The sequence below is a fragment of the Notamacropus eugenii genome, chromosome 1, assembly GCF_028372415.1.
Source record: "Notamacropus eugenii isolate mMacEug1 chromosome 1, mMacEug1.pri_v2, whole genome shotgun sequence".
Lineage (NCBI taxonomy): Eukaryota > Metazoa > Chordata > Mammalia > Diprotodontia > Macropodidae > Notamacropus > Notamacropus eugenii.
Genome location: NC_092872.1, coordinates 136,192,415 through 136,204,683, shown reverse-complemented (window position 1 = coordinate 136,204,683; position 12,269 = coordinate 136,192,415). Strand labels below are relative to the sequence as shown.

General features: G+C 38.4%; 1 protein-coding gene across 2 annotated transcripts in view; it reads right to left on the bottom strand.

Moving 5' to 3' along the window:
• Nucleotides 1-3,115: 3,115 nt before the first annotated feature.
• Nucleotides 3,116-12,269, bottom strand: part of THSD4 (thrombospondin type 1 domain containing 4) — a 946,642-nt gene continuing 937,488 nt past the window's right edge. For both annotated transcript variants that reach the window (XM_072615563.1, XM_072615573.1), the window contains one exon: nucleotides 3,116-10,769. In XM_072615563.1, the coding sequence (XP_072471664.1) occupies nucleotides 10,627-10,769 (143 nt within the window). In that variant the 3' untranslated portion in view covers nucleotides 3,116-10,626. The remainder of the gene's footprint in view (nucleotides 10,770-12,269) is intronic.

Sequence of the window (12,269 nt, the reverse complement as noted above, 5' to 3'; positions counted from 1 at the left end):
GGGCATTGAAAAGAAGGAGTCTCAGACTTGGACTCAGGAGACTTAGATTTAAATTGTGGCTCTCCCATTTGGTTAGCTGTATGACCCCAGGAAAGATAAAACTTCTTTGAGTCTCAGTTTCCTAATCTGTAAAACAGGTATGATAACATATTTTCACTAAATACCACACAGGATTATTATTAGGAAGTGTTTTGTAAATCTTAAAGGACTGTTTAAATATGAGCTATTTCCCTGATTATGGTCTTCACATTGCTGGCCTTTTCTATTTTCCCTGGCAGTCCTCTTATTCACAGACTAGATCTCTTTGATGTCTTTTCTAGGTCTGTCAGTTTCTTCTGCATTATTAACATCTGTTTGTGTAATTTAGCACTGATTCAGCTTTGCATATCTTCGGCATTCCTGCTTTGTGTCCTGCTGCATCAATTATGACCTCCCTTGATGTTTTCAACTTCTCTATAGTGTTTCCAAGTTTAATTCTGTCTTGTAGTGTCCTGGCTTCTTTCTTATTTGCAATCATTGTTTCTTCTTTTATCCTTTAAAAAAAAGTGTTTAGTGGTGGCTCATTTATCTTTGTCAGAGTCTACAGGTAGTATTGAGTTTTGGCCACTGTTGTCAATGTTATTGTAATAACAACAAAGTGTTGTTCAAAAGATCTGGGTTCAAGTACTGACACTACCAGTTATTAGTTTTATAATTTGAGGCAAGACACCCTTTCTGAGTCTTAGTTTCTTCATCTGTAGAATGGGCATAATCTAGTTACCTTCATAACTGATCTCTACCCTGAATTTGTCAGCCAATACCACTCTTCAAGGAGTTCTGAAACTATTACCCTATTTTCAGTCTCAAATCTCTAATAACTCTTTGGGGGGTGAGGGAGGCTTATTATGTTTGGTAAGTTCTTCTTGCTATTAAGAACATGATTTATGCATTGGCATAAAGAGTCTCACTTAGGAGTATGATTCAGAATTTTTTTGTGTGTGTATTGGATTATGCCTTTGAAATTATGTTTCTTTATTTCTTACATCACATGAGTACTCTATCACAATCATATTGTCATAGTTCAGCCATTCGCCAACTGATGGACATTATATTATTTTCCTAGTTTTTAACTCCTGCCAAAAGAACTGCCATAAATATTTTTATACATAATATTTTGTACATTTGTACATACATATCGATCTGGTGGTGACATAGCTAGGTCAAAGGGCATTTAGTGTTTAGTAACTTTTTGTGTATTCAGATTTATAAGAATGAAACCCAATAGATAAAAAAGTAGTCAGAACATATGAACAAGCAGTTCTCAAAAGAGGATATCCAAGCTACCAATAGCCATATGAAGAAATACCACAATTCACTAGTAATTAGAGAAATATAAATTAAGCAATTTTGAGTTTCCACTTCATATCTATCAGATTGGCAAAGATGAGTTTTTAAAAATGGAAACTGAGAACTGATGGAGGAAAATAGGATTACTGATTCCCTTTGGTGGAGCTATGAATTGGTCCAGTCATTCTGGAAAGGAATTTGGAAGTATATCCTCCAGATTACTAACTGTGAATACCCTTTGACCTGGCTATGCCACTATTAGGCCTATAAACTAAAAAGATCAAAGAAACATAAATATGTTCATAGCACTTTTTTGTGGTGGTACAAATTATGGGGTTGCTCATCAGCTATGGAATGGTCAAATACATTATTGCATAGAATGCACGGGAATATCTTTGTGTCATAAGAAATGATGAAATGAACGTTTTCAGGGAAAATTGGGAAGACCTCTAAGACCTGATGCAGAGTGAAGTGACTTGAACTAGGAGAACAAGTAGAATACTTAACAAGAACATTATAAAGTAAAACAGCTTTGAACTACTTGAAAACTGATTAATTTAATGACAAAGCATAACTTCAGAAGACCGAAGATGACAAATGCTCCCCACGTTTCTTCAGAGAGGTCATAGACTCAACATACAGAATAAGACAGATTTTTGGATGGGACCAATTTGCGAGTTAGTTTTGCTTCCCTGCACATATTTGTTGTAAGGGTTTTCTTCATCTTTTCTTGTTTGTTGAGTGTGTTGTGGTAGGGAGAAGGCTGGAGAGAAATCAAAAATTGTTAAAAATTTTAAAAAGAAAAAAAACTGGGAGGGAGGGCACTAGCCTTTCAAGAATATTTGAGTTTTAAAACCTAAATAAAGGATTTTCTATTAACTTTCATCTTGCTGGTTTCAGCCCAGCATTACTACCTACTAACATAGTTTTCAGTATTGCTTCTTTCATTAGATGTTCCTCAGGTTTGTTATCCATAAATTTGATAAGCATACCTCCATGCAAGTCACTGACAAAATGTTTAACAAGATAGGTTAAAAGAATCTAGCATATTCTCTTTCAACAGAGCTGCTACTAGGGAGGGCAGGAACAAAGCTTTGCCTTAGGACATTGAAATCTTGAGGGCACTGACATTTAAACTACATGAGCAACACAGAAAAAATGGGCTAAGTACTTAGTGACCTCAGGATAAACACTTGTAAGTGGAAGCAACCAGTAAGCATACTTCATCTCCCTGATGACTGTAACCCAGATGAGTTCTTTCTACCCTGACCCATCTATACTTCCCACAAGTAGAATTATAGTCCTGAACTGAATTTGTTTTTAAAAATTGATTTGAAGGTATTTTGCCCCTCTTGACCAAAATGCTGGTCAGGGCTCTATCTTCTGGGTTGACAAAGTCATTAATCAATCTTCTTTGAGTAGCATTATTCAACCAACCGTGAAACCACTTTACTACCTTTCAGGTCATAGTTCAAGCTTCCAGCCACGATACTCTTCTATGACTTTGTCAAATAATTTAACATCTAGATTAGGGTGAAATCTCAGAATGACATGAAAGGTACACTCAAGTCTGGTGATATTGAACTACAGTTCTTCATCTCAAAACTATCTTTTGGTTTTCTTTAGTTTGTGAAGGCATGTGACCATCCATTTTCAAAAACTGAAAATCAGTCCTTCAAGAAGACTGGCCCCTTCAGGGATCAATTCCTCTTTTAAGTGTATGACTCAAAGCAACAAACTGAACTCCTACTGTACCACAGGGAAAAGAACAAACACACTGATCAAAGCGGATATTTTAATTATTTATTTTTCATAATAATAAAAATAAATTAGTCATAAACAAAAATAGTTAATTTTTACCACATAGAAAATTACTGCATTTACTCACATAATTCTTCCCCCTCTCCAAAAAAATCTTTCTTTTTAAGATATATATATAACATATATATTTTTATTTTACTAAAATACAGGTGGTTTGAAGGGTAGTGGTAGATTTATTTGAGAAAATTTTTCCCAGCTATGATGGATGAGCTCTGGGATTTCAGTTGCTGCTGCCAAGAGCATAATTTCTTCCCAGTTGGAGGATCTGAAGGATTGGTCTTAACAGATAACATGGTGGCATCTCTTTAGGCACCTTTCATATTCAGACCAAGCCTTAAGAGTAACTTCTGTTGAAGATGCTGACCAAGCAGTGGTTTGTCTCCATCCCCCCAACCCCCATCCCCAACAGGAAGAAATAATGCAGAAGGAAAAAAGATCATATATTTCTCACTACAAATTATGTGTGTGTGTGTGTGTGTGTGTGTGTGTGTGTGTGTGTGTGTGTGTGAGATAGAGGATGGGAAATGTGGCATGGGGTTGAGGGGAAGAGGGGATCACATCAGTGAGTAAACATGATATGTAAGATGAAAAGGGTGGCGATTCAGATGTCATTCAGTTATAAAGCTAGGGATAAAAATCCCTGAGCTCAGTCACAAAGTATGATAATATACATTCTGCTTTAAATCCATTCAAAGAGATTGGCTAATGAGAAAGTTAAACAATGGTAGCTATGGATTTACAGTATGACATATATAAGCTGTAACATTCAAGGAAGCTGGATTAGTATATGATCAAAGAATTTTATGCAAATGTAGATTGTATATGTAAATAAATACCTGTTAGGTCCCTTTTTAAAAATTAGCATATTCTAAACAATAAACTATTTTGGGGCAGAGGCCTGTTCCGTAGACATAGCTCTGAATACGTATTTCCTATAAACATCTTCTATTTACAAATAGCAAAATAACTTATCACAAAGTATTTCTTTCTGCCAAACTGGATGATGATGGATTTGGAGATGAGGTCAAATGGAAATTTGTTTGTGGAAGGCATTTTAATTATGTCATTCAGGTAAAGAGCTAATACTCTGAAAGATGAATTTGTATTGACCTGAGAAAATTGGCTAGAGTGAGTCACCATTACTGGATATATTGAATTTTCCAAGACAGGAAGTGTGGGATCATAGGAGAAAGCATTGGATTTGAAATGTGATGTCCTGGCTTTGAGTTTATGCTTACTTACTAGCTGTGTAACCTTGAATAAGTCACTTTACTGAGTTTCAGTTGCCTCACTGGTAAAATGAAGATTACAGTACCCATCTTACTAGGTTGTTTGGAGGGACGTTCTTTTCAAATAGCAAACCAATCAAAGTTAAGCTATGACTGTGATTATCCAAGTAAGCAACTGATATATAAATTTCATGGTCACTTATATCTAATGATCTTTTTTTCTAAAATGAGAAAGAGAAGGGGGAGGAGGGGACAAAGACAGAAGAGGATGGGGAAAGAGGAAAAGTGGGGAAAGAGGGGAGGAAAGAAAGAGAAATGGTCAGGGGAAAGAAGGGGAGGAGAGAAAAATGAGAACTCCTATTGTGGCCCACTGTGGAAACAGGAACATTTCCTAGATCAGTGTGGAGTCACTTTCCTACAATAAAGACCTAGAGTAGGACTGAGACATCAGGAGTGAGCTGTGGGAGAAAAGAACAACGAAACCTAAGCTCAGCTCAAGTTCTGCCATCAACTAGCTGAGTGTTCTTTGCCAAGTTGCCTTCCTTTTCTGGCTCTCTGTTTCCTTATCAGTTAAGGAGAGAGGTATATTTTATTATTTCCAAGGGCTTTTTGCCTCCTAGCCTAAAGCTTAAAAGAGTATAATACTAATGCACTGGAACATCCTTGGGGAGTGAGGGCACAAGGCAGGGCTTATGAACTAACTCCCAGCAGTCCCTGAAGAAGGTATGCTTGTTTTCATCACTTTTACTTAAGTGGTTTTATTGCCTTCTGGATAAGCCATATCTTATGACAGTTAGATGCTAAAGCAACAGTTGCAACAAAAAGAATTTGGCTTAATGGGATATTTGTAATAACTGGATTTCTCCCCACTAAGTGACTTTTCCCTGTGTCCCATGACTTAAGCTGTCTTAAGGAGGCCAGAAATGCTGATTGTTTTGCCTGACAAGGAATTTTGACAATTCTTTCCCCAAAGTTATATGAAAGCCAGGCTTTCCTGACCCTGGAGGGTAGGAGAGAACCCTAGTGAGTGGCAGTTTATCTAATCTTGATGAAAACAACTCTTTAAAAAAATGAAAATGAAATTGAAGGTGTCACACATAGCAAAGCTAATTAGCTCATTTTGAAGTGCTTTGGTTCATAGATTTAGACGTTGGTGAAATCCCTTCATCTCTCTATACCTTAACTTCCCCATCTGTAAAATGATCTAGGAGGTTGACCTAGAGGACCTCTAAGGTCTCCTCTGATTCTCAGTCCTATGATCCAACTTCTTTACTCTTTGGTTTACTGTTCTTGGAAAGTAAGAGCCTTAGAGGCAATGTGCTGTAGTGCAGTGAGCATAATGGAGTCTGAATCGAATACTTGCTGCTCACTCTGCCATGTACTACATGGATGACTTTGGGAACACCATGTGGACTCTTTGGGTTTCTGTAAAATGGTGTGTGCGTGTGGGGATGGGGTGGGTGTGGGGTAAGATTAGGCTAGATGTCCTCTTATGGTTCCTTACAACTCAATCTATGATTCTAGGATTTTTCTCCTACCAAACTTATCAGTAAGAGAGGCTAGATGTGCCTCATTTCAGTTACTTCTTTACTTCTATGCAAGAGTGCCTTAAAAAACAAACATGAGACTTATTCTTCACATTATCATAAGTTCAATTAGGAGCCTCCCCCAGGGCTCAACAATTAGAAAATACTTCTTTATGCTTATTCCTTAGCCTCAATATTCCTTGCTACTATTTAAACTTCATCTTCTTTTACTCTAACCACCAGGGAAGCTGAAATTAACCACTCAGCATCTTCCTTCAAATAAGCTTTTCAGATGGCTCATATCAGCTCTCTCCTCCTTTGTTCATGGAGGCTGCCCAGCTGGTATTCCCAAGAGGGATCATAATTTCTACTGCTTTGCCTCTGGTAGGAATAGCTTATGAACCTCTTGAACAACCCAGCTGTTCTTCTAACTAAGCTAGGAGAATGGTGACTATAGCTTAATCTCTTTTGCAGCATGTAAAGTTTCATGATGTGTGGACTTCTGGGCTCCAGCCTGCTGTTGGCAGGTCTACTGCTATCCAATATGAATCATAGACTTAGAATTGGAAGGGAAGTCAGGTATCATCTAATCCAATCCCTACCCAAATCATGAATCCAGTTTACAGCAGCCAGCCAGCCATGGGGAGCTCACTAACCCCTAAGCCAGCTCATTCCACTTTTGGGACAGATCTAATTGTTAGGAAGATTTTCTTTATGTTGAGTTGTGACTTGTATTAATGGTGCCTTTTTTCCTTCTTGGAAACAAAGACATGAAAGCCCTTCAGATACCTGCAGAGGCAGCTAGCTTTCTCTCCTTTGCCCTTGCCAGACTACTCTGTTCTCAAGGGTGAACATTTCCAGTTCTTTCAATCATTTATGTGTGAATTTGATTGGCTTCAGCAATTGTAACCCATTCCAGTTTGCCATGTCCCATCTAAAATGTGGCAACCCCAAACTCCCTCCCTTTTTTTGCAGAGGTGGGGTTCTATGGGTGTGGAACACTCATACACTATCAGAGCTGGTTAAACTTTTCGTTAGTTTTGCTGAACTGCTTCACCTCCTTTCCCTATTGTTTTTTTTTTTCAATTCCTTATTATAAGGGATGACTCTGGGTGGAATGGAATAGGGATATACATGGGAATGAAGGTGATATGAAAACAAAATATATTAATGCAAATTTAAAAATAAAATAAAAATGTGGTGTCAAGAATCAAAGTACTCAACCAAACAAACAAAAAAGAATCAAAATATTCCACATACAGTCTAAGAGAGGATTACCAATGTGGGGCGGGGTGATATAGGATGATGGAAAGTTTGCTGGACTTGCAGTCAGAGGATTTGGGTTCAGATCTTGCCCCTAATACTTATTACATGTGTGACTTTGAGCAAGCTATTTAGCTACTCTGGGCCTCAGTTTCCTGATCTGTAAAATAAGAGGATTTGATTCAATGACTTCTGAGTATCCCTTCTAGCTCTATTTCCATGATCCTATGATTTTTCTTGCTCTGGGCTCTGTGTTGTCCTATTGCAGCCTAGAAATGCATTAGTTTTTGCAGCTACCACATCTTACTGCTAACTCATATTCAGCCTTTGCAGTAAGCTCTTTATTCTATTACAGCCAATAACAGAAAACTAATCTTACTAACAGCATATGGAGACTTCAGCTTCTAAGACTGAGAGGAACACTAGAATGGCACATCTATCCAAGCAAACTATGGACTGGAGGATTCCATTAGGTGACTGTCTTTATATATGGGAGCACTGCTCTTTATTCACTCGGGCTTACTATGGACCAGTGGACATGGAGATGGGTAGGAGAATCTGACGAGGACCATTAAGGACCAATGCATGCATCTTATCAGCTGAAGAGAACTTTGGAAATTGAAGGGTAGATGCCTAAGAGCACAGAATGCTGTCAATCATAAACCCTGCTGTCATTTCTTTTAAGCTGCAACTAAACTCCACTAAAAGGATTTTCAAATTATTGGGAACCTGTGGAATAGGTTTAGTTGTAAGAATCTCTTTTCTACCCAGAAAATGGAAATATACTCAGCCCCTTGCTCTCAATAGGATAAACTTCCTCTATGATTAAATTGATTTAGCTTGAAATTCTTTTCAACAGGGGAGAAAATCTCTTTGAAAATACTGTATTACAGAATTTTCAGAGAGTTCACCCCAAGTCTGCCTTGGGTACCTTATTCTGACAAGACTTAGACAGGAAGGAAGAGACAGGTGAGCTTCTGAATAAAGGGAGAAACTGAGGCTAGAAGGGCTTGAGTCTATAGCCCCTTTTAGATTATTTGCATAAATGTAGACCTGTGTTTGAGAAAGGGGACAGGGGAGGCATGGAAAGAGAAACCACTTCAGAAAAATGGAGCAGTCACTATGAAGAAGTCTTTCGCATTTGAAAACAGACGGTTCCTTAGGGAAGCTGTTACAAGCCTATCCCTTTGGTCAAAGTGGTAAATCCAGGCACCTAAGACCAGGAGGAATCCCAAATGTGGTCATGAAGAGTAAGACGTGAGTAATAGACTGAACAACAACAAAACAGCACTCAGGAGCAGGCTTCTGTTATTTAGTAATTTGCTTTGAACTTTGCACTGAACGGCACACTGGAATTGGTTTCAAAGACCTGACCTTGAGTGCTGTTTCCACTGTTGGCCATTCTGTGATCAGGATCAAGTCCTCCATGTTTCTCCCTGAACTGCATGTATCCTTTCTTTTCCCTGGCTGCCTTTAAGATTCAGTTCAAATCCCATCTTTTACAGAAGGCTTTTACCTTTCCCCATGGCTTCTTGTCCTTACCTTATATGTATCTAGTTATCGACATGTTGTCTCCCCATTAGAATGAAATTGCCCTGAGGACGGAGATTGCCTTTGCTTTTCTTTGTATATATTATACCGACTCAACCTGGCACATAGTAAGTGCTTAATGAATTCTTGCTGACCGATTGGCTTCGTAGACTCACAAGATCATAGATTCACAGCTGGGTAAATTGAGGCACACAGAAGTCAAGGTCAAACACATAGTAAAGTGAGAGAGGCAGGATTTCAACATTACTTCCCTGAGCCTCTGCTTCTTCATCTATAAAATGGAGTCAATCACCCTTGTGTTGTGTCACAGGATGGTGGTGCAGAATGCACTCTGTAAATTGTAAGGTGCTCTAAAAGTGGAGTAATGGAAAGAGGTCTAGATTTGGAGTCAGTGGACGTAGGCTCAAATTTTGCCTTGGCAACTCTATTAGCTGCGTGACCTCAGGGGAATTTTTTCACTTCCTGGGCTTAGGTTTCCTTTTTGGTAGGATGAAAAGGATGGATCAGATGGATTCTAAGATTACCCTAAGCTCTAGAACCTATTTTTGAGCACAAAATAAAATTGTGCCGTTAGTCAGTGGGTCACAGAAGAACAATTCCTATGGCAGGTAGATGGATAAAAGGAGGGTAAAAATTTCAGCCAATCAAATCACTAGCTGCTCAGCCCTACCAAATAGTACTTCATTGGCAAAGCCATAAAAGATCCATGCATCTGTGATTTGTGTATATTCCTGGAGATGGGGAGGAGAACATTGACTGGCCAGTTTTTAAGGACAAAGTATTGGGGAATGAAGATCTGGGGAGAGAATTCTCAACCTCTACTCAATGTTCTCATACTCTAGGTTGGAAATTTCATGCAGTAGGTATTTTATATGACATTTTGTATTGGTGAAAAGGTATCTGGTTATTCTGCATTTTGGTTCTCTGGTGACCTAGGTAGGGTATGTGATCCTTGGTAAGGCCAGATAGAAAGCAGGCATGGGTAAGCTGAGATTAGAAAAAAGAAAGGATATGCATCACTCAAAAAAGCTTAATGAGGTTGGTAAATACATGACTTTTCCCAGGTCCTATCTTTAGTCCACTAATTTTTAGAAAGTCTACAAATACCAAGAGCCACAAAACACTTCGTCAACAGCATTGCCTGTTTGGAATATGTTGGGATAATAGCTTGGCTGCTCTATTGTTAATGTATTTTTGTTTAATTTGAAGCTCTTTCCCATCCACTAATGGGCCCATGTGACCTGCTTAAATCACATGGAAGCCCAAGTCAGATGTGATGGAAGAAGCTTGCTGAACAGGTGGAACAGGAAGGGTGGAGCAAAGCTGAGAGGAAGTGAATGAGAGCAGTTAGAGCGGAGGGAGAGAGAGGATGCAGGCAAGCAGAGAGCTAGGATAGTGAGTGTTTGTGGGAAGGCCCCAGCTGACAGGGGAAGGTTTGGGAATGGCTTTGTCCCCTGCAGTGCTAATGTGTATTGACTTCATGGTTACTATGACAGATTTGGCTTTCTGGTTTTGGAATTTGACTTTCTGGTGTCTGAATATATGTTTTTCTTCTGCCTTCTATATGGAGAGTCTGTTATATATTGCGATTCAGAACTATGTGGGCATATTCTTAGTTGCCGTTGGTGCTGTGAATATTTCTCATGAGGGTCTTTAGCTGATACTGGGCACACAGGATAGGATTAATTAATGGGAGTGTTCAAAGGATGAGGCATCACTTGAGGGCATCACTTGAGAGCATCATTTTTCCAACCCTAACATACTCCCAGATACCCCTTCCCCATTATATTTAACTGAAGGGATGTGATTAAATTGTATTTATGTGTCCCCTGATCTAGGCAGAGCCTGCTGAGAGGCACCCACAACACTGCTTACATATCTATCCAATCCTAAAGTGACTGGAATAGGCATTATCTACGCCCTGTAAAACTTGACTGTCTGTTGGCCACTCTTGTACAGGATGCACAGCATGCCGTCTTGTAATAGGTGTACACACAGAGCCGGGCCTGGACCACCACGTTGCAGTTGTAGTACTTGTCTTTGCAGTTTTCATCTGGAGCAAAAGAGAGAAAAGTTTCAATAAACATCCTCCTCCCAAATTCCTGTGCCTTTCTAATAGCTAAGCTCTAGTTGAAATGTTAGCACCTCCTGAGTATAACTGGGCCTTCAGAATAATGGTGTGGTAGTTAAATAGGGACAGTTGAGACCACTTAGTTACATCCCTTTTTCAGGCCTCTAACTTTGCCTTCCGAATCAGTGAGAACAAAATAGGAGAGGGTGTGAACAACTGCTTTGTTTGCACTTTGGGTAGGTGGGGGTCAGAGTTCTGAAAATATATTTACTCTTCATACCCAAAGGGATGGATGTATCAATAGCATCTCCAATGAGCCTCTAGGCAAAAGACAACAGACAAGAAACTCATTGAGAAAAAATTGGTGCAATCTGTTGTTCAAATATTGATTTAAACTAGTCAAGTGTGGTGTCTGAAAAATTCCCTTTATATTGAGGTCAAATTTTGTGAATTTTTATAATGTATACAATTTGCCCTATGAGAGTGATATTTTAAGAAACTCAGTGGCACATAATGGATAGAGGGCTGACTCTCTTGGGAATTGGTAGGATACTTAGGTTCAAGTCCTGTCTCCATTACATACTGGGTGTGATACCTATTTGCATGCACATACACACACATACATTTATCTATACACATACACATATATACTCATATTCATATGCATATTATACATGTTTTTGTATATATCTATATGTCTCTAGATAGTTGTATCTACATAGATAAACGGATCAGGAATTCATCTATTCATTAGAACATTGACCATGTTATTGAAAGATGAAGAGATTTGCCTATGGTCACCAAGTGTTTGTTAGAGTCAGAATATAAATTCAGCCCTTTCTGTCCCTAAGGCCAGTCTTCTTTATCAAATTGTCTCTCTGTAAACTTCAAAGTATTCATAATTCTGTTGGTGTTGGTAATATCTCAGCTGACAGAGATTGCAAAACTTCTAGACCTTCATATATACTCTTCATGAGTTGCTCCAGTTAAAGAAATTAAACTTCCAGTGACATGACTTTGAACTCAACAAGGTCGTTTTTCTTTGATGGACACATTGAACTGTACTAAAGACTTTCCAAATTAGTAAGGTCTTTCATGGTCTACTGACATGTGAATGAATGAATGAATGAATCAATGAATGAATGCAAATGTATTTGTTAAATGCCTATTATGTGGGCATTTGAGAGCCCAAGGTTTTTTTTCACTCCATGACAAGATATCACAAGAACAGGAATAAATTTAATTTAATTAAGTCAGTATGCATGTATCTGTCATCTATAAAGATATATGGTAACACTAAAATATAGAAGTTTGGGAAAAGAGATTCAAATTACTAGTGATGTATTTGTGAGGTAAGTGAAGGGCATATTAAAGAGACAAAATAAAGAAAGAATAAAGAAACGAACCATACTGGTCACAGATCATTTAACATAGTTCACTTAATATGACGAAAAATGATAAAATGTCATACAGAGAAATCTT